General features: G+C 39.7%; 1 protein-coding gene across 1 annotated transcript; it reads left to right on the top strand.

Moving 5' to 3' along the window:
• The first annotated feature begins 11087 nt into the window (after positions 1 to 11087).
• Positions 11088 to 23288, top strand: fbxw2 (F-box and WD repeat domain containing 2). Its single transcript, XM_063480515.1, has 8 exons — positions 11088 to 11345; positions 11958 to 12250; positions 13190 to 13412; positions 15654 to 15848; positions 16429 to 16562; positions 16708 to 16794; positions 16911 to 17080; positions 21211 to 23288. Exons 2-8 carry the CDS (start codon positions 11984 to 11986, stop codon positions 21497 to 21499), a joined length of 1365 nt encoding a protein of 454 aa, XP_063336585.1. The 5' UTR covers positions 11088 to 11345; positions 11958 to 11983; the 3' UTR covers positions 21500 to 23288.
• The last annotated feature ends 3943 nt before the right edge of the window (positions 23289 to 27231 follow it).

Below are 27231 nucleotides of genomic sequence, written 5' to 3'. Positions count from 1 at the left end.
CTCGGCTTGATGCGTACTTCGAATTGGAACAGTACTTGGTCTCCGACTGATGACGTATCACGAGTACACGAGAACGCAAGTACGCACAAGTACGCATATTGATAAACGCCCACAGACTAAATACACAGGAGGTGATGAGGGGAAGGGAAACACATGGGGAAACAGCTGACACAAATTAACATAATGACACCACAGGAGAAAGTGAAACTAAAACAATGAACACAGAGCACAAGACCTCTTCAAAACAAAACAGGAAACACGGAGACTTAGACATGACAACACCAGCTTACCAGACCTGAAACATATGACAGACAAGACAAGAAACCAAACAGAAAAACAAGGAGACAGATGATAAGTAATGGCTATGCTTAACCTCAACTAAAACCTAAATAAGAATAACACACAAACTATAACCACAAACCTAACATGAGAATCTCAACAATACAAAATAAAATTCAAAACGCTTGGTCAGAGACCCAGTCTGTGACACAATGCATCTTTTGTCTTCAGAGATTGTTTGTTGTTTGTTTGTCAATGGTCCCTGTAAAATACAGCAGAAAAAAAAAAGAAAATGGCAAATACAATAATAAATCATATAAAGACCTGGCAAACAAACCTTACTAGATATCTGAAGATATCCACAATTTCCACAGTAATAATAAAGCTGCAATCCGAAAACATTAGAGCACTTATGCAAATATGTGATGTCTTGATAAATAGAGCAGATATTTGAAGTTTACATAGCACCATTCTCGCATGAAAATATCTTAAAAGTTTATTTTGTGACCCAGAAAGAGTAACATTTCAAACTCCGCCACTCTGTTTCTCCGCCACTGCCTCACTTGAGTTTTGGACGAAATGGATTCTGGGATATTGCATTTCGTCATTTTCGAGCTGATTGGAGACCAAAACAGCCAATCAGATTTTTTTGCATCCAAGTCTGTGATTGGCTGGTTTTGTGGCACAAATATAACGGTGTACAGAAAGAGTTGAACACGCACGGGCAGAAATGTTGAGAGCGCAAGCAACACATTGCGAGCAAGCGCAAATGCAAAAACTGAGCGTGTATGTGTATGGATAATAGCAAACACTGAAATACATTTTTTGCACGCAGCAATGAATTTCGTTCACTCAAATTTAGCTTTTCTTCGTTCAAAAATAAATTTCTCCTCGAAATGCAACACTTGCACCTGCAAATTTTTTTTACGTGCGCTCAAATTTTTTTATGTATGCTCAGAATAGTGGCACAAAAATAACGCCATACCTTTCGGTTTAGTTTCAGGGTGGGACTGTCATCAGTCTGGTAAAGTTTGGGGTTGAAGAGTCACCTCAAATTTCCTGTAATTTCCGGTTTCTGCTCAGTGGTGCTGTGACCATTGTTATATATTCTAACTGAAATTTCTTAAGGGGTGGACATTTCAGAAGTGATTTGATAATAGCTCTGTCCAAATTCAGGGGCTGCATCCTTCGGAAGACCTGGCCTTCGCGGTCTATGACGGTCTAGCCATCAGATTTGCATCACCAGCTGTCTCGGTGGAGTTTAATAAACTCAGTTGCTGTCTAAAATATAACACGACATTGGCGTAAATTCTCTACCATCTCACACTTCTGTTTAATCAGTTTTCTGTTTGACTTTTATTCAGCAGTTTGGCAGTAATCCTAGCCAAACCGATTTCCTCACGAACAAAAAAAATACTGAAAAAAGCCTAACAATAATATTTTTACATTATCTAAGTGACTTATATATCATGTTTAACCTGAGTAGCGAAAGACAGCGGGGGGTTTGAAAACGATGTGCCGGGAGTTCGCTGTTCTCGCTGGCTCTAGTGAGCCTTGACCTCCCGGTTAGATATCGAACTGGTGGGTAACAGACGTTTCCGTAAACATCGGAGCACTTTCGCAAATATATGACATCTCTCTTTTTTTTATTATATTTTTATTGAAAAAAGGACTTATTACAATAAAGTGCATTGATATTATTTAGTAAAAAAAAAAAAAGACTTTTTCTTAGTCCTTTTGTTTTACATTCAGATAACGAAAAGTGAACTCGGTGGCTTGACAGTGTATACATAATGCAGCATGTTTAACTTATTTACATAGAGTACATCAGATACATATTATGAAGTAGAGGGTCAACCTGACATTATACAATACATGGGAGATACACCAATTCAGGGCTGGTCTTACCTAAATTCAGGGCGGAGGGGGGGACACAAAGCTAATCCATTTATTCCATATTTTGTAGAATTGGTCTTTTCGAATTTTTAAAAAGAATGTCAATTTTTCCATTTTAAATATTTCAAAAACCACATTAAACCAATCCTTAAGTGTTGGCGGAGTTGGATTTAGCCACTTTCTGGTTATTGATTTTTTGCTGGCCACTAATAGCGCTTGTAAGAGCTTTGTGTCCCCTCCCCGGACCGAGCCAGCAACCAGGCCCAAGTACAAATTTACAAAATTAATATCAAATTTTATCTTAAAAACCTCACACAGAGTTTTATGAATTCCCAGCCAGTAATTTTTTAAGTTAGGGCAGTCCCAAAAGATATGGTAATGATGTGCCTCTTCTGATCCACATCTTCTCCAGCATTCCGCTGTCCCATTTTTATATTTAGTTTGATGAGGGGTTTTGAAGAATCTAATAATGTTCTTCCAGCAGTGGTCTCTCCAAGATAATGAACTTGTTGAGTAATGAAAATTACAAATCCTCTCCCAGTTCTCGTTTGTTATACCCATCCCTGATTCCGATTCCCATTTGATCTTAATGTTTTGAGTAGTATCCTTCCTTGCTTGAAAAAGCACATCATTTAGTTTGGAGATTGCCTTTCTCAGAGAACTATCATATGCTAATTTAACTATCTTAAAAATTTCTGACTCAACCGAGTTTGGGTTTGGGATATTGCAGCGCTTGTTAAAATAATCCCGCATTTGAAGAAACCTGAAGAAATCTACTTGTCTTAGGCCAGTTCTTATTTGTAAAGATTGGGAACTCTGTTTTGACTTTATGTGTGAAGGAATAGAATGTTGTTAGTCCACTCTCTATCCAGGACTGAAATCTTTTATCACTTTCATTTGGTTTAAAATCTGTGTCATAAGCACACCATCTAAATTCTTTTAGTATTCGTTTACTACCACATATTTTAATCACTTTATTCCATATTTTTAGAGTGTGGCTTATCCATGGTCCTTTACCTTCTAAACGGTCTGCCAATTTTTTATCCGCAATTGAGGCTTGTAGTTGAAATTTAGGGATTGTATTGAATTCTATGAATTTCCACTTAGCTTTCAAATTAGGGTTACACCATTGCAGCAGGGGGATGACCTGAGATGCATAATAGTAATATTGTAAACATGGGAGCATTGCCCCACCTTTTGCCTTGCTTAACTGTAAAATACTAAATTTAATTCTTGTTTTTTTCCCCTGCCAAATAAAGCGCGAAATCCATTTGTCCCATTCCCCAAACTGTGTTTCACTTACTTCAACAGGCAAAGTTCTAAATAAATAGAGGAGTCTTGGGAGTACGTTCATTTTCACTGCTGTTATCCTTGAATTTAAATTTAACCTTTGTGGTGTCCTCGGGATTCCCATATGCTTGTTTGCCATTCACCTAGGGACCATTTGTGATCCGAGGACACCACAAGGGTTACGAAAGGCACCAGATTCCACCTATTTAATCAGATTTCATGGCCTGTGACAAGGGACCATAATTTACTTGTGATAGATTAGAAGTATTCTTAGTTAGGATTATTCCCAAGTATTTAAGTGTTTCAGCTTCATATTCATATTTAGATATATATCTCAATAAATCGAGCAGATATTTAAATTTTACACAGCTACATTCTCGCCTGAAAATATCTTAAAAGTTTATTTTGTTACCCAGAAAGAGTAATAAGAGTAATCTTAAAACTAAGTAACTGCCGCCATTGTTGGAAACTGGAATTGGCTGGGCCACACTATGAATTCTGGGATAGGTTGGGCCACTAAGGATACACCCGACCCATCCTTTAAATCTGGGGAAATGGAGGACACATTTGTCTGCCGCAATTGGAGGAGTCTTCCAATTTTGGACAGCCTTCGTTGCGCCGCTGTGACGTAATCGGCCTACAGATGCAGCTTTAGGAGGATGCAGCCTCTGAATTTGGACACAGCTAATGGATGTCTGAATGATAGCACATTAACACAACACACAACGCAATACCTTGGCTGTGAATAAAGAGCAGATAGTTCACAGCTCAGACTTTTAGCAAGGTCAAAACAAAGATCAAGCAATCAAGCAGTTACAGATGTGGCCAGTAGTGACTTTATTGTAAACAAGCAGCCGGCATTTGATATGGGCGCACTGGTGCGCCTAACTTTAAAATTTTAGGCGCACCGGCACAAATGTTAGGCGCACTCAAATTTTTCAACCGCATCGCTTAACACCGCAGTTTTAGATGTGCACTTTCTTTGGGGGGAAGTTGCAGTCCATACAGACAATATTCATTTCTAAATTATTAACTAACAAACTTGTGCTTAAAGTGCTTTGTCAATATTGTAGAAAATGTTAAACTTAATCATCATCTCGGCCTCCTCTGACGACCTGTTTGCTGTTGCATGCTGCTGAAAGGCAGTGGGGAGAGGGGACACTTGGGCAGTGCATTTATTGCAGCATATAATGTGTTTTCTGGATACACTGTGCTTTTTCAGCAATCAAAGATTGATGGCACCGTGTCAGAGCACTGGCTATGAATTTCATACGGATCAGGCCTTAACTTAACAAAAAAGTTATCAATAGTTCTTTTCATCTTTTCTTATTACCCACAGCTACATCCACTTCTGTCGGGCCTAGGCTGCTCACTAGGGCTGGGTATCATCACTGATTTCTATAATCCATTCGATTCCGGTTCTCAAAGTCCTGATTCGATTCAATTTAACCTCAGACAGACAGAAATATTATAATTCTGATCATTTATCAGTACTGATACATGTGAGACTTCATCAGAATTGTGAACATCACAGCAGATGCCTTTGTGTGAAAGTAACTGAGAATAAAACACAGAAAAACATGAAGGAGATTTATCTGGTCTGGCTTTTTATAGCAGATAACCTTAAAAATATTCTGCAATATTCTGTAATTTTGCACAATTTTAAAAAGTTTAAATTTCTTCAGTATTGAACAGCAGAAATTAGGCTTTCTTGTCCGAGGTCATTTAAGTGAAAAAAGAAAAAGAAAAGAAAAAGACAGCGGCCGACAGTGCTGTAAACAACGGTAGACTGGTGGGTAATAAGCAAATGAATAATGCAGAAAACAGAGATTTGAGACGGGAAACTGTTCTTGAAGTACAGAGAGAGAGAGAGCTGTGCATGAAGTGTGATTTTTATCGTGATGGAAGCAAAACAGCAAAACTCAGAGCGAATTCATGACGACGTTGATCAAATGTGAAGCGCAGTTTGCTGCTTCTTTTGCTGCTGGCTCTGTGAATTTTGGTTGGAGAGAGACAAAACCTGCAGCTCAGAATCAGCGCAAAAAAGACGGAAACACAGCGCGGACCCGACGCATCAGAATCGGTGAGCTCCGACAGCGTGTCTGTCTACGGGCCATCGGGTGAGAAAGCCGAGAAAAACAAAGCTGGTTCTGATGCGTCGGGTCGCTCTGTGTTTACGTCTTTGTGTGGAATCCGTGTACCTGCTCTCATTTGCTGTTTGGTGGTTGTTGAAATAGTTTTGTGAGCTTTAATCTGAGAATCTGGCGTTTCTGGCAAAACACATTTATATTTAAAAGTCGATTCAGGATTTAATGAATCGATATCGCTTTATTCAAGCTACTCACCTCCCTCTTCCAACTGCACTTTCAACTGGACCACGGCCAATCAGAGAGGTTCCGCCCCTGACTATCTCTGATTGGTTTAGTCCACGATAGGGGCATAATGTGTGTCTGTTGTTGACCACACGGAGAGTTGCAGAGATTTTTTTTTTTTGTTACCCGAACAGTTGGTCGGGTAAATATTTTTTTTAGTCGCACCACTGAAAAATTTGGTCGCATTTGCGACCAAATTGGTCGCACTCTAGAGCCCTGGATAGTGATGAGATTTGAGAGCACTGATGCGACTGAAGAGTTGGTGAAAAAAAGAAATCCAAATTCCTATAAACTCTTCCTTTGACAAATGGAGCAATCAGGTCAGACATTCCAAAGGAAAGCATTCCACGAGAATTATGTGCCAGGTTGTTTTAGTGGGAGGTTTGCCATTTATCCAAGAGATAACAATGGGTTTTTTTCTTGCAGCATGTGAAAGGATATCATAAAGTCTATTCAACCTCGCATTAGCAAGATTTTTCACACTCAGATGTCCCAAAAGCAGAGATACAGCATCCATTTTCAAAGACGCTCCAAGTATTTTTTTCCATATCCTGCAAGATGTGTATCCAATAGGACTGGCTTTTCTGGCAAACAGAGTGTGTGTAGGTTCCTACTGAAGTCTTAAACTTCAGACATAAATGGTAAAATGGTAAATGGCCTGCATTTGTATAGCGCTTTACTTAGTCCCTAAGGACCCCAAAGCGCTTTACACTACATTCAGTCATTCACCCATTCACACACACATTCACACACTTAAAGGTGAAAGTTGGTGGTTCCTCTGGTGCCTTTCATTGGGGAGATTTGCACATGATGCAGGATTTTAAATAGCAACGATCTTAAGAAAGACCGTGTGATTACACACATAGATTTTTCTTGTTTGTATGGTCCCAAAGTACATTACATTCCTCTTCACTGATGTTTAAATCAAGTTCTTTTTTCCAGACCTGGCTTTTTGAGACCTTTTTGACGTTTTCAGACTTCTCCAGGCCCAGCTATACGAAAGGAGGGTCATTTTTGATCCATTCTGTTATAAACCTGAGATGGGTTGCCAGACCTCCATTTGAACTACGAAGTGAAGTTTTGATATCTTTAACCTTGCTTTTCTTTTGTTCCATATAAAGTCACTTAACAAACTATTAAGTAATTTTTGAACCTTGTTTGATATAAGTGAAAGAATTATTTGGAGGGGGTATAGCAATCTTAGCATGTCACTCATCTTAGTTACTGATATTTCTTGAATCTAGCGAATAGAATTTCTGAAATGTATAAAAGTGACATCTTCGTGTTGAGCTGTGAAGTTGAAAGCTGCTTGATCTTAGGCCATTAGTGATGATGAAAGGGTAGTGTACAAGAGTTTTAATATATATGTCTCCCAGACCAAATGTATGCAAAACATAAAACAGCCAGTTGACACGATCAAAGGCCTTTTCTGCATCTAATGAAATGATCATACCACATGATGCTGGAACCCTTATTAAAAAATTGAATTAACAGCTCAAGCCATCAGGCCCTGGTGATTTACCATGGTGATAATAAAATTGCCTAAAAGTATTGTTAATATTTATGTTATTTTAATCACCATTCCGATCTGTCTGTGGACCTCCGTGCACAGAAAAACAAGCAACAGTCACACAAAGTTGCTTGTCAGAGCACCATGAATGCAAGGTACCCCTACCCTAAAAAGTGAAGACAGTCTTCACTGAAAAGCTCCTGCAGGGATCTGACTGTATAATTGGGAATGTGGGTGTCAGCCCATTTTTGATGATGTTCACCTATGAGCTGAATAGAATTGAACTTTCACTGGGTAGCCGCTGATCAGGTATTTAAGCCTTGATGTTTATGCAGTTAATGGCCAAACCATCCCCTAAGATGGCTGGGTAGAGATCACCTTCACCTTAGGAGGGAATCACAATTCCAGTTTCACCATTCAAGCCCCTTCCTGGTCAGTCAGCTGTCACTGCAACAGCACCTACTAGCAGCTAATGTGCTTGAAACGATTATCAAGAGACAAGAACTCTCAGGTGATGCCATTCCCACAGTTGTTAGCCTCCAATGCGATGTCTTTGGAATGGTGAACAAATGATTCCCATGGTCAGTTTCATCCAGGTAACACCAAGAAAATACTGTGACACAGCTACAGCAAGAGTGGGAGTGCTGTCATTCCAGGTTTGGTACAGACTACTGTTTTTGTGTGAACCTGTGGAGCAGGACGATGTCCTAGGAAGCTGAGTTTGAGGGAAGGCCTTCTGGAGTTCCATAACCCTCACCACCCCTATATCATGGTGCTAATCTCTAAGCACTTAAAACATGAGATCATGCTACCAAAGAGAAAACTTTTTGGTACAGTTTAGCAGGTCACCAAGGTGACTGAGATGCACATGCCAGAGATACAGTTTTCTGTGTCTCTGGCATGAGAGAACAGTTAAGCTTTTCAGATTAACTTTTTCCCAGTAAACCCCAAACAGAACTCTTGCTTTTCCACCAGCTGACATTAGCCGTCTGATCCCCGAAAAGCAATAAGTGGTGGAAGAATTGTTCTGTGAAGAGGCTGTGTTTCAGCCCTGTAAATAGAAATCAGACTTAAGGATGATGTGCCGGTCAATAGGGAGGTAAAAGAACATATTCCAGAGTTATTGGTAAAAAGATGGCTTGTTAAATCTTAGTCACCCTATGGTGCTCCAGTCGTGTGTGAGGAAAAAGGATGGCTCCCTACGCCTCTGTATTGATTATCAGCTCTTGAATAACAAAACAGTGCCAGACCAACCCCAGTTTACTCAGAACCAGGATCTCACTGACTCACTGGAGGGATCCAGCTGGTTTTCCATACTGGACCAGGAAAAAGCTTACCACCAATGTTTCATAGCAGAAGGATCAATGTACCTGACAGCTTTCACAACTCCTTGGGGGCTATATTAGAGGGGCAGGATGCCATTTGCATTATCAAATGCACCAGCTGCATTTCAAAGGTGCATGAAAGGAACACGGAGAGTGGAATATGTAAGTTAATGTAAAAACTTATCATTTAATTGAACATCTGATATTTAATGACAATAAAATGTTTCTTATTCAGAACATGTAACATCAGCAAGCAACAAATAAACAGCAGCCAAAGTTGTTTGTCCTACATCAGTCCCCTTAGCTAAGACCATTCACTTGACTTGGGAGGGATAAGAAAATAGTGCGATCTACTGATGTCCCCGCGTGAGATTTTAAACACTTTTCCCTTTAATATATTGCAACCACAACATTTGTTTAAAACATTTTAGTTACTCATATTTAGGGCAATACTCCCTAATGTTAGCAAGAAAAACAAAACAGGTTAAACTGATATATTAAAATATGTCTTTATTAACTGACAAAAATAATGCCATATCATAAATATCGGAAGTAAATGACGACTATCTCGGAGCTGTTTGTTTCTTCTTTTTCTTTTTTTTAAATAAATGGGTCTAACAGGACACTAATAAAATATTATATAATGCTGTAGACTGAATCTTATGGGAGGGTATTGTTGACTCCTCATTCCAACTAAGCAACTGATTATTTGCTACTGATTTTTGGGGTATGGCCACTTCCCATTGTACTTCGCTTCAGTAAATCACATTTGCTAACTAATGCCAATCAGCTGATACAAATGTAATGTCAATAGATGATGATATTGTTTGACTTGTCCTAAACCATGTTGGTCATCCGTCACTTGAAACAACCAAGTTGTATTTGTCTATAAATTCCTCCACTACTATACCATTTCTGTCCTTCTTCTTGCTTCCCAACAGCTCATTATGTGCATTTAGGTCTTCAACCCACACACCACACACACAGAGGGACACCAATTTTATTTCTACGAAATAGTCTTCCTCTAATGTGATGCAGAAATTATATGTACTTACAACAGTAAATTTTCCCCTGTCTGTCCACACTTCTGTTATTATGCACTCAATTATTGCATTCATTTCTAGTCCTTTTCTAATAAAGGTTTTACAGGTTCCAGCACCAAAGGTTATCTCCTTATTTTTCCTCTCACATTTGGACCTTGGAATCACAAAACCTAGCCTTGGTTTAAACCAACTTTCTTGTAATATTAACAATGCAAATAATATTAGGCTTTTAATTATGACCGCTTAGAAAATGTTTGAATTCCTTTGCCATGAGGCTCCTAGCATTCCACTGCATAACAAACAGCAGTATGCAAATGCTACTAGTTGCCATGATCATAACCTCTTTAGAACAAGTCCTCTGTGTCTGTGTCATCCCATCCTAAGTGCTGACTTTGTTTTGTTCTTTGTGTTTCACTGTCCTGAGGATAGGTAATTTGACATATTTCTTCCACATTAATCTCCTTGAATCCTAGAAGCCTAGCTGCCACATATCCATAACTCTGACACTTGAAACATCTCACTGGAGGGCTCTACCCCATCAAAGTGTAACTAATTCATCCCACATTATTTTCCTTGGTAGCATATCCTTCATTAGAGGTGAGGAGTACTGGGGTAGACCTTATACCATTCTCTGCTATCCTATGGAAGCTTGTTTCCACCACTAAAAAAAAAAATAAATGCTATCCATAATAACTCGAAATTTTGACTTATTTCGAGTTATGGATAGCGTACGTAACTAATACATTCCTTTATGCTAAGATTTTCTTTTGGACTACTCGTTTCAATTTTTAATTTTATATTTGTCCACCAAGTGGTGCTACTTTTTACCATTCAAAGCCTGCAGCAAAATTGAACTTTTTCACTTTTTTTATTCGACTTTTTTCTCAAAATAGTATTTGTACTATTTTCCTCGAAATAGAGCTTTAATCTCGAAATTTCGACTTTATTCTCAAAATTATCAATAATATTTTTTTTCTTAACGTGGCGCTATTACTCCGTCGTACTAATACTCCTTTATGTATTCGAGAATTAAAGAGAATTTTTTCTTTAAAAAAAAGGGTTCTGACTCTGGACACACCTACTCGCGCGAAAACCGGAAGTTAGTTAATCTATTTGTTTTGGTGCCAGCAGCATTGTCTTGCAGGCAAGTTGCGTCAAAAGAGGGAACGCTGAAAATAAAAATGCAAAAATGTTATAAAGTATAAGTATACTGAATATGTTGGCGAAGCTACTAAATATGCGGTGGTATATTGTTAGATGTTGCCCGTTGTTTTGAGATAAAAACTCTTACTTTGCCTCCTGTAAGATTATACCGAGGGTGACAACGACCTCTTTATGCAGGGGTAGCGTTTCCATTATATTATAGTTTCATGCTGTCAGAAGGTGCTATCATTTTCCCCTGCTGCATGAAATATCTACACCATGGAACTGTAACGAAGACTACCGTTACGTGTTTTACGTGTAATTCAAAATTAACAAGCTAACGTGGTTGTTAGCTAACCTCAACTACAAAACTAGCTTTCTTTGGAATCCGTTTAACTTGGTGGTTGCCAGATTAGCTTTCGACAGCTAACTTAGCGATGTGACCTAAACCGGGAAAGTGTTGATCCGGAAACTCCCTGCAACTCTGGTTGGTGGGCAATTTGAATTTCCAGTTACAGTTATAAATCATTTAATAGCATATACTGTTCTTTAAGTATTTGAGTGTTTCCACTTGTAGCTAGTTTGCTCTAAACAATAACACTGCTACAGAGCTAACGTTAGCTACAAAAGTTGCTAGCTAGTCAGGCTAACTTAGAACGAATGCACAAGCAGACACGGGAGCCCATAAAAGTGTCTTCCTTTAAATTTCAATTTTAAATAAGTGAAACATATACCCGAATGTACTTTATTTTACATTCATGTGTCGTTTTCAGGCTCGGAAGGCTTTATGAAGCCTGACGGAAAGCCTTCTGCAGTTTTGGTTATTAGCTACCCTGTATGGCCGGATCTTAAACGCTGTATGAGTGAGGAGATGATACTGGTTGATCCAGGTTAAATGTCTGAACCAGGGACACTTCTTAAATCATACATTTTGTACTGTTGTTGTTCATGACCTTTCAGGGATTCAGAATTGGCGTCATTCATTCTTCAAGAGATTTAAATGTTAAGGGGTTGGAGGGGCTCAAACGTATTCTTTTTTTAAAAAGATTATTGCAATGACTGGAGGGCACCACTTTTTATCCCTGCATTATTCTTATAGCTCTTGCAGGTCGCTCTCATGTGCCCATGGAGAAGGCAGCATTTGAGGGGTGGCTGGAGTCAGTCTCTGCTACTTTCCTTACTCTAAATGACCAGCAGCGCAACCAGTCTTTGGATCACCTCATATCTTTAAGTGGTGCTGCTCAGCTCCGCCATCTCTCGAATGGACTAGAGACACTGCTGAAACGTGACTTTTTGCGCCTTCTTCCCTTGGAGTTGGCCTTCTACCTGCTGCGCTGGCTGGATCCTCAGACCTTGCTCACCTGCTGCCTAGTCTGCAAACAATGGAACAAGGTAATTCTAAAATTTCCAGACTCCTTGTTTGTCTGACTTTCCTCAAGGAATGAACTGTAAAAGAAAATAATGCATGCAAACATTCACAGTGAAATCTAATGCCTTCTTTCAGTTTTTGATAAAAGTGCAGCTATTAGCTTCTGAAGGAATTGTTTGGTTTGTAGAAGGTACTTATCTGTTATTATGCTGTCTATAGGTATCCATTTAATCCTCAATAACAACCTAAATCCAAAATTGCAGATATGGTGGTTGTCCAGGCCCAAAGATACCGTCAGTAGCTAAACTGAGAAACCTATACAGACAGTGATGTTGTTGCACTGATGTATGCCCACATATGAGCTTCACTGACAGTTCCAACTGTGATATGTTCATGTTGTATTTTCAACATAGTTTTTCTTGGTTTACTGTATCCGTGAAAAAGAATAGTGTTTGTTCAGTGCTCTTATGAAATACGATTGAGATGGACATCATGTCAGCACTCTGGATTGATCTGTTGATGAATCTGTAATACTGTCACATTAGAAGTATAACATGTGGGAGCAAAAGCATACGAGACTGCGTTTTGTGCACTTAACTAATTTTACACATTTATCATGTAGTGTCACTGGTCCAGCCCACTTAACATCAAAGTGGGCTGTATGTGGGGCCAGTGATGTAAAATGCATTTGACATATTATATATATATATTATATATATTAGTTGTTTGCATGGACTTTCTGATATGTTTGTGTAAATGTATAGATAATGATTATATGAAGCATGAGCAAAGTGAATTACAGGTGGAAATTTAATTGATTAAATGTGTCATACAGCTTAATTTATGTGACACAGATGGATAATCAAGTTTTTAAGGATGTTTATTGTTGATCCACAGAGCCTGACAAAACTTGTTTAACATATCAAATATTCTTACTTTCTTTCTTTCTTTCTTTTTGGTAGGTGATAAACTCTTGCACTGAGGTGTGGCAGGGTGTGTGTCGGGAGCTAGGGTGGAAGACTGATGAGACCATTCAGGATGCATCACATTGGAAGGGGGTCTACCTGAAGGCTAAGCTGCGTATGATGCAGTTAAAGGATCAAGAAGCCTTTGAGACGTCATCACTTATTGGTCACAGTGCTCGAGTATATGCTCTTTATTACAAGGACGGCCTCCTCTGTACAGGTACCCCATGACTGTGTTCTGTCTTTATTAGAGTAGCAAAATATCAAATTGGTAGCTCTCAAAAGTCTATGACAGAGTCATGACACAGTGCTGTACAGTTCATCAGTTTTATCCAGAGATATTTCTGTCAACCTCATAATACTGATGTCTCATGTCCTGAGAAATGTACCCATACACACATGAAAAACTGCAGTTTGAAAATAGCGTTTAAACAAGTCTATCATCTGACATCTGTATAGACAAAAAGTAAATATAAAACTATTCACCGAGTACACTAAAAGTACTGATATATGATGTGTTTCAAAGGATTAAAACCATTTCAATTTTCTCTTTAGCGCAATGGTAAGAGAGTTATAGTCATTCAAAGAGTGCTTATAAAATAGATCTGTCACTGGGCCAATGGTTTGGGTTTTTTTGTTTTTTGTTTCTATTTAAAAAGGAATTTGATTTGGAAATTGTCATGACCATGGATTAACGTCCATGAGTCCATGAGTTGGGAAATGTCTTCAATCTTAGCACACTCCTTAGTTCAGAGATGACAGTTCACTTTTCACGTACAGCAGGGGAATTAATTATTTGATCCCCTGCTGAATTCATAAATTAAGTAGTATAAGGTCCAACCCAAGGTCCAGCTTTTGGCATAGTGCTTTTGGCTTTTGGCATAGACAAAGCACATTTCTTATACTCCGGACACATAAGATCTTACCACTGGTTTTCGTTTAGGATCGTTGATCTCTCTCTGGCCTGGAACATTCTTTAGCTGTCTTCTGAGCTTTGACAAATGCACAGTTGCGATAACCACATTTACTCAGGGCCTCTTTGATATGATATCCACTGTCTGTGGGGATGGTGTTCACTCTGTGTTGTAGAGTCCTGATGTCACACAATTTGTGCTTGAGTGGATGATGATAGTCAAAACCTTAAAAACTGATTGGTATGTGTTAGTTTACAACTTTCAAATGTTCCCTATTGTTCATGGTAATTTAACAGTTCAAGAACACTACCACGTGATTTTTTTCTTTCCTTCTGTGGTGAACCTGATGTGATAATGTGATCAGTGAATTGTTGTACGTCTTGAAATTTGATTTTCACCCAGGAGTCATTCACATGCAATGCATCCAGAAAGTATTCACAGTACTTCTCTTGTTCCGAAATGGATTTATATTTAAACTCTATACACCATACCTAATAATGGGTAAATGAAAAAAAAGTTTGCTTTTAATGATTATAGATTTATTCAAAATTTAAATATATGTATATGAGAGGATGTCTGGACTTTGCTTTTATTGCAGACTTTTTAATAGTACTCAAATTGGACTTTGATCAGTCGTCATACCAATTTGCATATTAATGATCATGAAACTGCACTTGTGGCTCAATGTTAGGTAATTATGCTAGTTCGTGGTTGATATTTGTTATGCACCTGTACAATCTATATAATCTTGGGGAAACCTTATACAGAAAACAGAAGTCACTTGAATGAGTGATCAGAGGTTTCACCTACTGGAAACTCTTAGTCCAGATGAACAGAATCAACTTTCTGGGATTTCATTACTAGGAATATTAAGCATACAACATGATATCTCTTTTCTAGCATTAGCAAGTTTCTCTGACGGTTTCCTGGCCTTAAGATCTTAAAACCACACCTTAATTTGTCCTCTACTGTTTCCATTAACTACCATTTCCTATTCGACTTTACAACTTAGGAAGCTGCTACCTGAAATACTTTGCCAACTTCTTACACCCCAAACAACACACACCGCATTGATGGTTTCATATGCTTTTTATTTTACATTTCATATTCCAACACAGTTTTTCCATTCTCTGCACCCTTGTAGGAAGAGGCTGACTTGCACTCAGGTTTAGCTACTGTTGGTTCTTCTTTGGAGGTTTGATAGATAAAATAGAGAAGAGAGAGTTACTTGAAAAAAACCTAAGACATATACTTGTTAATGGTACTGTATAGGTTGCTGTTGTTGTTGTTTTTTCATCTGTATCACTTTATGGCACAGTAGTTTCTACCAGTAGCACACTCATAAGGGTTGTTTTGAGTATACCCAGTTTTGTCTTCTTTCATGCAGACCATGTCTGGAATAGGTGTGGAAGCATTGTTTGTAATGTTTGTTTCATTCTCAGTGTGTGGTCCTGAGGGCTTGTACATGTTGAGCCTTCTATATACACTCGTGTAGGTTGAACCTGTCACTACAGCAGTAACACTGATGGTTTTTACTTGTTTTTCAGGATCTGACGATCTCTCTGCCAAATTATGGGATGTGCGTACTGGACAGTGCATTTATGGAATTCAGACACACACCTGTGCCACAGTAAAATTTGATGAACAGAAGCTGGTGACTGGGTCCTTTGACAACACTATTGCATGCTGGGAGTGGAGTACAGGGGCTAAAATCCAGCAATTCCGTGGCCACACAGGAGCAGGTTGGTTTCAGTGTTGAGCAATTATGTCCTTATCTAGAATAGGAAGCATATTAATGCTAGAGGAGAGGCAGATAACATGTGGTCAATAGCGAAACAATCAACTTTGCAGGGAAGAAGCGTTATTTTTAGTATTTTATGTTATCTCTTTGTGACAGTGCTTTATATGGCAAGGGCACTTTAAAATCTGTCAAAACAAAGGCAATACAAAAAGTCTGATTAGGCAAGAAACACAAGCCCACAGACAGGCTTGAAACAAACCTAAAAGGAAATGGCAAAAATATAACCCAACTGTCTGTGCGCATTTCTGTACACTGTGGAATATTTAGCAGTCATCTGCCACCAATTTTGGGCATGAAAAAGAGTAGAGAGATGGAGTACATTGAAATAGTCAGTGGTGGATTCAAGAGCTGGTGTAAAGATGAGGGTTATCAAGAACGGGACAGTTCCGTTTTTGTTATACTAGTGGAACTTCTCCTAGGCAAAGCTTGGTATTATCTGCCAACAAGAATAGCTACATGTTTAATGTGTGCTACAGCTCCTAACTGCGTGTGTGTGCGCATGTGTATGTGCACGTGTGCAGTTTTCAGTGTCGACTACAACGATGAGCTGGATGTACTTGTCAGTGGCTCTGCAGACTTCTCAGTGAAGGTCTGGGCTTTATCTGCTGGTGCCTGTCTCAACACGCTGACTGGACACACTGAGTGGGTAACAAAGGTCAGAATTTTATGTTTTTTTTGTCTGAGTTTGTGTGAAACTTATTTCCATTACTTCAATTACTGGCAGGAAATAACCAATCTTAATGTTTTTTGTTTGTTGTTGTTTTAAAGATGTGAAACTTTTGTTGATTTTCTGTTATCAGGTGATACTACAGAAGAGTGAAGTGGAATCAATGGTGCACAGTCCTGGTGATTACATTCTCCTCAGTGCTGACAAGTATGAGATTAAGGTAATGTTCCCTTCCATAGTTAATGTGTTTTAAAGGAAAACGACTTGGTCATCATACATGACCTGCTATATCTAAAGAGTCCATAAGATGGAGCCAGCCCTGTGTTTGGTGTACAGGTATGGCCTTTAGGCCGAGAGATCAACTGCAAGTGTTTAAAGACACTGTCGGTGTCAGAGGACCGCAGCATCAGCCTCCAACCTCGCCTGCAGTTTGATGGACGCTACATCGTATGCAGCTCTGACCTCGGAGTCTATCAGTGGGATTTTGCCAGTTTTGAGATTCTCAGGTAAAATAGGTTGCATTATTTTAGAAAACATGCAGGTGCCTAGTATGAATAAGATGGAACAGAAAATGCAGTGGTTAGTACTGTTGAGTTTCACTCCCCCATCAGGCCAGGCCCTTTTTGTGTGGAGTTTGCATGTTCTCCCCGTGTTTGCGTTTTGTTTTCTCCATGTAATCTGGTTTCCTCCTGCAGTTCCTCCGTGAGTGGTTGTCTATCTCTCTGTGTTAGCCCTGTGACAAACTGGCGATCTGTTCAGGGTGTACCCTGCATCTCGCCCTGTGATAGCTGGGATAGGCTCCAGCTCTCCTGCAACCCTCATAAGGATAAGCACGAGAGGATGGATGGATAGAGAAAATCAAATAAAACTACAGCATACAAAGAGCTAGTTAAAAACTGAAGTAACCGAGGAAAGTGTCCGTCGATCACCTTGTTCACATTTCCTTCCCAAGATGTCCATATGACATTCTTTTCGGATTTTAAAGTTGTAAGATCATGAGGGTTGTACTAAAGTGGAGGAAATAATTGTTTGATCACCTGTTGAATTTGTATTGATGACAAGGCTGTAACCCTGAAATTCAGATTATAATATCCATTCATCCATTCTCTTCAGTTTATCCTTTTCAGGGTCACGGGGGGACTGGAGACTATCCCAGCTGTCTTATGGCGAGAGGCAGGGTACACTCTGGACAGGTCGCTAGTTTGTCACAGGGCTAACACATAGAGACTGGTTAGGAAAAACTTTGTGTCATAAGCACAACATCTGAAAAAATGCAACATGTAAAACCGACCCAAATTGACCACTCTGACATATTTTAGTGTGGTTTATCCATCAGTTTGCTTTTGTTCTAGATTTAACTGTCAGTTCTCTATCAGCAATTGTGGCTTGTAAGGGGAAATTTGATAACATACCGAATTCTAGTTCCACCTGGCTCTATAATCTCTATAATTAATCTATAATATGCAGGGGAGAAAGACGGTTTACGAAATGTAATGGAGTGAATGAGAGGTGACTTGGCTATCATTTCGGATTTAAATAAATAATATGAAGCCTTAATGAAATTACAAGTTGTCATCATTGCAAGAACAGGTTGGAAAATACATTTTGATATAGACTATAGATATAAATATGAAGGCCCATGAGCGTTCTAAACGTTTTATTTCTGGTCTGGGAAAAAAAACCAAAACAATACTAATCTACGTGGTTACAGTAAACACTGAAAAAAATCTGCGAAAATCTAAAAACCCCTTTCCATTAGTATCTACTCGGATCAACTCACCACAGTTTTCAGGGTTTTCCATTAGGTCATTGTACCTGATACTAGGTACTAAAATAGTATCTACCACATTAGGTGGTAGTGATTGTAATGGAAAGCCAGTCGATCCAAGTCGAGTCTAATTGAGTGATTTCCACTAGAGATACACCGATTGACCGGCTATGGACCGGAGTCAGGTAATTTCTTGGTGACCAGCTGGCTGGCCTCACGTACTCATTATGAGCTCATCCATTTCGTACATATAAACATGCACACAGCGGCACAGGCAAATAGTTCCATGCGCTCTCACAGTGAAACACTAACATGTTGATAGCATGGAAACTCTTTACTCTGAGTAGAGGCACATAGTTTGTCAAAGTTAAATACCTCACACCACAAAAACAAACCTAATTATACACTTACCCTCAACCAACAGAACATTAAATATAGAGAACATACAAATAATCTGTTTATAAAATCGAAATTGTTGAAATTTGAAGACTTAGTGAAATTACAGACATTATTATTCTTGTGCAAGGCAAAAAATAATAATTTACCTCTTAAGTTACAAAGTTTGTTTGTATTGTGTTCAGGAAGTGGGGACAGTAGAAGGAAGTTTGACTTTAAGCATAAGTTTGCTAGAACCACACAAAGGCAAATGTGTCCAACAGTTAAAGGTATAAGAATATGGAATTCTCTTGAAGATAATCTCAAGAGCTGTACAAACATGCACCGTTTTAAAATGTGTTACATACTTAAAAGGATAAATCAATATGAAGAACATGAAAGTAATTAGGACTAAATGTGGAAGAAAACATTTTCATTGCCATTTAATGCTGTATATTGCTGATTATATTGATTTGTTGTTTAGTTTTGCATTGTTACATAAAGATACGTTAGAGGGTTTTCTGGGGGTTATTGGCGCCCTCGTGTAAAAATATTTGGATTGCAGATAGGGGGCAGGTGCTAATAAGAATTTATTCTTCTTCCTGCTCCTTTTCACCCATGGGTGCAGTGTTATGTTGATGGGAGGGGGGTTTTGTGTGTGGGAGGAGAGGCACTGTTGAACCATGTGTGAAATAAATAAAGAAATGAAATGAAATGAAATGTATATTTTAAAGGAGCTAAGTCAAAGTGGCTAAAGCTATCCAAAGCTTAGAGCCAGCCACCAACCAGCCTGTAGCCTCAATATGAGCAAAAGATCAAGGCAGTTACAAGAAAAATTATGGAGACGTGAAAAAGTTAGGTTTGAAAATTTGTTATTGAAATTTGTTTTGTTGTGCACCCCTTGAAATTCCCGAACCTCTAAAAAATCCTGTCTGATTGAAAAGTAGCCTGATTAGAGTAGGATGAATCAGCACCCCCAAGTCATACTGTTAGAATCCTCGAAGCATAAGCCGAAGAGTGGCAGTAGTCTTTGACTCCAGTTAAATAATCAACCAAAGACCCAAGCAGATTTGTAATTAACTTGAAAGGCTAAATCTTAGCCTTGTACATTGTAATTGGAAAACTCAAACGTTATTTGTTGTATATCATGCTCCTGGCCTTTACTCAGTTTCCATCTGAATTCTCAGACTTTTATCTTATTTAGTGCTCAGGTCAGGTAAAATCATTAATATAGGTGATTTTAACATTCATGTAGATCAGGGGTGTCCAACTCCAGGCCTCAAGGGCTGGTGTCCTGCAGGTTTTGGATGTGTCCTTGATCCAACACTGCTGATTTAAATGGCTAAATGACCTCAGCATGTCCTGAAGTTCTCCAGAGGCCTGGTAATGAACTAATCATTTGATTCAGTTGTGTTGACCCAGGGTGATATCTAAAACCTGCAGGACACCAGCCCTTGAAGCCTGGAGTTGGACACCCCTGATGTAGATGCTGAGCACACTACACAACACTATATTTAATCTGTTATTAGACTCAGGTGACTTCCATCAAAATGTAAATGAGACTACCCACCACTTAAATCATACTCAAGAAATCCCCCCTTTTTAATAACATTTCGATTTACTATAATTGATTGCACAACATTGGGGAATATGTTTCATTACAGTAGATGTGTATTTGAAAGCGGTGTAACTAAGTTCAAATGTAATTCCTCCACTGTTAACATTTTCAATGCTGTGTGCCAACACAATGCAGAACAGCTACCTAAACTGTACTCCCACAGAGGTTGATTATCTTGCCAATAGTGTTACATCCTCACTGTGTACGACCCTGGATACTGTGGCTCTTCTGAAAAAGCCTTAAATCAGAAGTGCTTGACTCCCTGGTGTGACTCACAAATGTACAGTAATAAGGTCCCATCTTAAACACCTCATATAACCACCCCAATAGAGCACTTTAATCTCAGATTCCTGACTTAATTGTAGTTCCAAGGGTATTTAAAAGTAGCATGGGAGGTAGAGCCTTTAGCTTTTAGGCCCCTTTTCTGTGGATTCAGTTCCAATTTGGATTTGGGCGACAGACGGCCTCTCTAATTTTAAGATTGTACTTAAAACAAATGTGTAAACCATTATGCTATAGAGCACAGGTGTCAAACTCCAGGCCTCGAGGGCCGGTGTCCTGCAGGTTTTAGATGTGTCCTTGATCCAACACAGCAGATTTAAATGGCTAAATTACCTCCTCAACATGTCTTGCAGTTCTCCAGAGGCCTGGTAATGAACTAATCATTTGATTCAGGTGTGTTGACCCAGGGTGTTATCAAAAACCTGCAGGACACCGGCCCTCGAGGCCTGGAGTTCGACACCCCTGCTATAGAGCAACTAGCCATTTAGTTGTTGTTGTTTAAACTCACTTTTCGCATGTACAGTCAGAGCAAACTCATGAGTAACCAATTGTATTTTGGCAACTTTAAATGCAGCTTATCTTTCTTTTCCCAGGGTGATAAAAATGCAAGATCCAGCCAACCTGTCCCTGCTCAGCTTTGGTGAAGTGTTTGCGCTTCTTTTTGACAACCACTTCCTGTATGTGATGGACCTGAGGACAGAGGCTATCTCAGGCCGTTGGCCTCTACCAGCGTATAGAAAATCCAAGCGAGGATCCAGCTTCCTGGCCGGCGTGACCTCTTGGCTTAACGGTTTGGATGGGGGCAATGACTCTGGACTGGTGTTTGCCACCAGCATGCCGGACCATAGCATTCACTTAGTACTGTGGAAGGAGAACGGATAAACACAGACAGGGTCAGTGTACCTGAGACTGCTAGAATATGAGCTGCATCATGCATGCTCTGGAATATATCAACCCTAACTGCCAAGATAGATCATACATGGACCAAAGCATTTTCTTTTTAGCCATTTCTTCTTCAGCATACAGTCATCCTCTAGAAACCCACATGAACACTCACAGTTGGAAATGGAAGATGAAGAAATCATTTTTTTGACCTTGTACAATCGTTCCTGATTTCTACAGAAGCCTGAAAACCTCTCACTGGTTTTCTTATCTTGGACAAAGAAGAAAAACAGACTTAGTGAAGACCAGTAATTGCTAACAGTTGGCCCCCAGAATAAATACCATCATAGAAATTCTCCTGTGATGGCCTCAGCTGTGAAAGAGGAAATGTGTTAGGCAGTTTTGCAGTGTGTGATTGGGTGTTATTTCTGGGTGAACTTTTATAAACACTATTAGGTCATGTTGCATGCACCAAGAGCACATCCATTGTCAAGCCAGTCTCCACACTGACCTGCTTAAATATCGGTCTCCATCAGGAAAAGCAGGGTTGCCTTAAACCAGTGTTTTTTGAACTTCCTCTGGTATTCCTCCTTTCAGAATTTGCAGAAAGTTGACACTCAAGTCTGTCTCACCCTGCAATTTACATATATATATATTGACAATAGAGGATCCAAGTTGAACTGTAGTAAATTACAGGTCAGACTTTAGTTTATTTTCTTTGCATAAATTTTGTCATTTAACTTGGTTTGACACCATAGTTTCCGCTGGTTGTCCACACCTCGGAGTATGAGAACCACTGCAGTAAACACAGCAACTGTTTTGAAATAAGATGGGAATATAAAGATTAACACCACTTAACTGCGTGTTCAAGTGACGTTTTTGCTGAATTGGTGTATATGTATACAATGTACAATATTGGGCGCTTTCACTAAATTCCACTGAAGATTATATGATAAGAGGTTTCAGTGTCAGCTTGAGTGAGTTGGGGTGCCTTTTCAGTTCATTTGATGTTAAAAACTAGAAGTCCTGGTAACTTTGGCACATTGCAGTGTTGTTACATTGTTCTTTCCTGTTGACATTTTTGTACTTGATATGCTCTCAGTCTCAGATGTCTGGATTTTTATTGCTACTGCCTGGCATAAATTTCTTGGGGAACAAATGAGAAATTGACTATTCAACATCAATTTTATTTTTGTGAAAGGTCTCAATATTTCACACAGCTGAGATAGTGACTTCTGCCAAACTGACTATTTTAAATTTCAAAAGGAGTTTTGACCAATTTTTCCATAATGTAAATTCTGTTAAACGTGCCTCATTCTATGTCACCTTTTTATTATCCCCCACTTTTCATTGTCTTTTTTGGCACTGGCAGGCCTTATATGACCATGGATCAGAGTGCATTCACCAGACTTGATTTATGAGATTTAATTAATTATTAATGATCTTTTTCTTGTATCCTCACATGGATGAATGTACACAGCACAATTACAGACTGCTTTTAGATTAACACTTCCAGTCCAATTAAAACAATACCGCTATACTGTATTCTGACTGTTGTCTTGACCATTACAACACATTTAAAACACAGTAACATGACTTGTAAATAAAGTGAGAAATGTGAAATAAGAAAAGTTCTATGTTCATGTACCTTTCAGAGTTGGTTTCATTGCATTTAAGCACTGCAAAGTTCCTTAGATCACAAAATCTTTTGCTCATCTGTAATCATTCTTTGGTTACTTGCACCTATCTATAATCTGCTTCAGTTCTGCAGTCCTTCAAATAAATAATGTAGCAGATGCATCTGTTTGTGTTTTATCGTGCCAAAAATGGTGTATCCAGGCTTTATTCCTGAAAGCTGAGTTTGTTAACCCAGAAAGAGAGCTAACTTAACCTATATTTGACTCACTGATTCTGCACATCTAACCTTGCAGGCAGGTTTTCTTCAGCAAGCTCTGACTCCTCTCCTTCTGCTGCACCTGAACTAATTGACTCTTGGTTTAATTTTTGTGTTCATACAGATATCAAAGCAAATGGCGGTTTACAATTAATTTGCCAAAGTTTACATCTTTGTAAACTTGTAGTCCTATTTAGATATTAGAGTTGTCTCCAAAAGTTGAATCTGTTCATCTGGACGTAGCGTTTTGTGGGAGAAACGTTTCGTCACTCATCCAAGTGACTTCTTCAGTCTCAGCTGACTGCAGGTTTCCCCAAACCTTATAAACAGTACATTTGCATAATGACTGAAACCAGCCCACTGAAGGAACAATGGGCTGTGAGGTCAGTTCCTTAATCATAATTATGCAAATTGACCATTGATCAACAATCACTGACCAAAACCCACTGATCAAAGACCACTGATCAATGGCCATGAGTACCATTCACAGAGAGTTGGGGAATGGCTGCAATCACAGCATTGTAAGATGGCGAAAGATGTACCCTTAGGCCCCCTCCTCGATTCAGAGATGGTCTTTCCCTTTTCACGTAAATGGCCTCCTTGACTCCGCGCTCAAACCAGCGTTCTTCCCTGTCCAGGATGTGTACATCCTCATCATTGAAAGAGTGTCCACTGGCCTGTAGGTGTAAATAGATTGCAGAGTCCTGGCCTGACGAGGTAGCTCTTCTGTGTTGTGCCATCCGCTTCGCCAGAGGTTGTTTGGTTTCCCCGATGTATAAATCCTGGCAATCCTCCTGGCACTTAACAGCGTACACTATGTTACTCTGTTTGTGTCGGGGGACCCGATCCTTGGGGTGGACCAATTTTTGGCGCAGCGTATTTTGGGGTTTAAAAGCCACAGAGATGCGGTGTTTAGAAAAAATGCGTCTCAACTGCTCCGATACTCCTGACACATATGGGATCACTACAGGTTTTCACTTGGGCAGCGGTTGTCCTTCTCTCCTGGATCGGCTGGAGCTTTCTTTAGGTGTCTTTCCCGCTTTGACAAAAGTCCAGCTGGGATAACCACATTTACTCAGGACCTTCTTGATGTGCTGTTCTTCTGCCTCCCTGGCCGCTGTGTCAGTGGGGATGGTGTTCGCTCTGTGTTGTAGCGTCCTGATGACACCCAGTTTGTGCTCCAGTGGATGATGAGAGTCAAACCTTAGATACTGATCCGTATGTGTAGGTTTACGGTACACGTCAGCTTTTAGATGTCCCCCATTACTGATGGAAATCTCACAGTCTAAGAAGGCTAACCTGCCACTTTTCATATCCTCCCTGAACCAATGGCTTGGTGGTGTTCCAGGGTAGGATAGCAAAGCCCTCTTTTCCACTTCTTCCATGTACAAATTGGCCACGATGGGTGAAACTGGGGAGCCCATGGCACACCCATGTTTCTGCCTGTAGAACTGACCCTTGTATGTGAAGTAGGTGGAATGAAGACACAGTTCCAAAAGCAAACACACTTGGTCGATGCTGAGAGTGGTCCTGTTGCTGAGGTTGGTGTCATCCTGTAATCTCTTACGGACCACCTCTAACGCTTCCGTGACTGGGATGCAAGTGAAGAGAGACGTAACGTCGTACGAGACCATGGTTTCATCTGCCTCCATAATGACATCTCTCACCTTCTCAACAAAATCCAGGGTGTTCTGGATGTGGTGTTCAGAGCTGCCCACCAGCGGGTTGAGGATCGAAGCCAGAAATTTGGAGATGTTATAGGTGACCGAGTTGATCATGCAGACAATTGGTCTTAAAGGTGCACCCTGCTTATGTATTTTCAGTAAACCATACAGACTTGGTGTAGACTCCCCTGGGTACAGCCTGTGGTATGAGGTCCGGTCAATAGCCTTGTCTTGTTCTAACTGCTTCAGACAGTCTATCACCCTCTTCCTGTAACCACTTCCTGGGTCTCGTTTCAGGGGCTCATAAGTATTTTCATCACTGAGTAGTGACAAAATCTTCTCATGATAGTCTTTCTGGTTAAGCAATACTGTGCACCTACCCTTGTCTGTCGGAAGGATGATAATGTTGTTGTCATCACTAAGTGATGTGAGTGTCTTCCTCTCCTCCATGGTGATGTTGGATGCTGGGGGCTTTGCATTGCTGAGACAGGCCGAAACTTTCGTCCGTAGTTGCTCTGCTTCCACTTCTGCAATATTGTTGTTACGAATTGCTGTTTCTGTGGCTGCGATCAGCTCCACTAGCGGGATTTGTCTCGGTGTGACGGCAAAATTCAACCCTTTAGCAAGGATGTTTTTCTCTGTTTGGGTGAGCTGTCTGTCAGACAAATTCTTCACCCACTTGTCCACATACTCCGTGTCGCATCCTTGTCTCTTCTGGCCGCTGAGGACACTCTCCGTATTTTGCGGTGGTTTCCGACGTACAACAAGTAAGTCAAACTTCCTTTGTTGCCTGGTCTTAGACTTCTTGTGCTGTGCTAGACAAGCCTTCTCAGTGAAGTCAAACACCTTTTTAAGAGTATTCTCATCTAAAAGCATTGTCAGTCTCCGTCGGATCCGCTCCTCTTGAGATTTTAGCATGTCGATGGTAAAATTTGTCTGCCTCACCCGTTCATTAAGCAACTCATGCTGTGCCTTCTGGAGGATTTTTGTTGCCCGGAAGCCTTTAACTGAAGAGCTCATTTGCAGACTTTTAGGAGTAATCCTGTTTTGTCGCCATCTGAGGCTGAATCTCAGGTGGTTCCTGTAGTCCACCATCTTACGTGCTGTTTGCTCATACTGACGTACAAGCTTTAGGCAGTCCTTGCCAAAGTGGGTTAAAACGTCTTGATGCATTCTCAATCATCCAGGAAAGTAAATCTCCAAAAGTTGATTCTGTTCATCTGGACGTAGCGTTTTGTGGGAGAAACGTTTCGTCACTCATCCAAGTGACTTCTTCAGTCTCAGCTGACTGCAGGTTTCCCCAATCTTATAAACAGTACATTTACATAATGACTGAAACCAGCCCACTGAAGGAACAATGGGCTGTGAGGTCAGTTCCTTAATCATAATTATGCAAATTGACCATTGATCAACAATCACTGACCAAAACCCACTGATCAAAGAACACTGATCAATGGCCATGAGTACCATTGATCAATGGTCATGGGAATTTGCATAATTATGATTAAGGAACTGACCTCACAGCCCATTGTTCCTTCAGTGGGCTGGTTTCAGTCATTATGCAAATGTACTGTTTATAAGGTTTGGGGAAACCTGCAGTCAGCTGAGACTGAAGAAGTCACTTGGATGAGTGACGAAATGTTTCTCTCACAAAACGCTACGTCCAGATGAACAGATTCAACTTTTGGAGATTTACTTTCCTGGATAATTGAGAATGCATCAAGACATATTAGAGTTGTGTAATGTATTTACCATGAGGTAATTTATAATTAGTTATTGAATTGAAAGGCTGACATCGCTCAGTGGACATGGATTTTTTTTGTGGATTTTTTTTTAAAGGCACAGAAGATCTATAAAATCTATAGGTTACATCTTCCTAACACTGTGGGCGAAAGGGTTCCCTAGAAATATTAAAATAAAACTATGATTGCAAACTGCAACATTTAGTCAGATTCAGTTCCAACTTTTAGATAAATTTGTTTTTTCACTATCTGCCAGTTTAAATGTTAAATTAGCTTTACTGACATCAACATAACATTGTGAGGTTTTTTTTTTCAGGTTTTCTGTCCCAAAAAGGCAGATGCAAGTTGGTTCAATCAACATCATCATCATGGTTGTTAAACCTGCTTTCTAGAACTAGAAAGAAAGAACATATTTCTCATATACTGGCTCTT

The sequence above is a fragment of the Pelmatolapia mariae genome, linkage group LG7 (assembly GCF_036321145.2).
Source record: "Pelmatolapia mariae isolate MD_Pm_ZW linkage group LG7, Pm_UMD_F_2, whole genome shotgun sequence".
Lineage (NCBI taxonomy): Eukaryota > Metazoa > Chordata > Actinopteri > Cichliformes > Cichlidae > Pelmatolapia > Pelmatolapia mariae.
This window is presented reverse-complemented; position numbering and strand designations above follow the sequence as displayed.

Bases quoted from the DNA above. Each gene is read 5' to 3' on its own strand.
- fbxw2 (XM_063480515.1), top strand. From the start codon at position 11,984: ATGGAGAAGGCAGCATTTGAGGGGTGGCTGGAGTCAGTCTCTGCTACT. The intron at 12,251-13,189 runs GTAATTCTAAAA...TCTTTTTGGTAG, and splicing joins TCTGCAAACAATGGAACAAG to GTGATAAACTCTTGCACTGA. The intron at 16,795-16,910 runs GTAATGTTCCCT...TTTGGTGTACAG, and splicing joins CTGACAAGTATGAGATTAAG to GTATGGCCTTTAGGCCGAGA.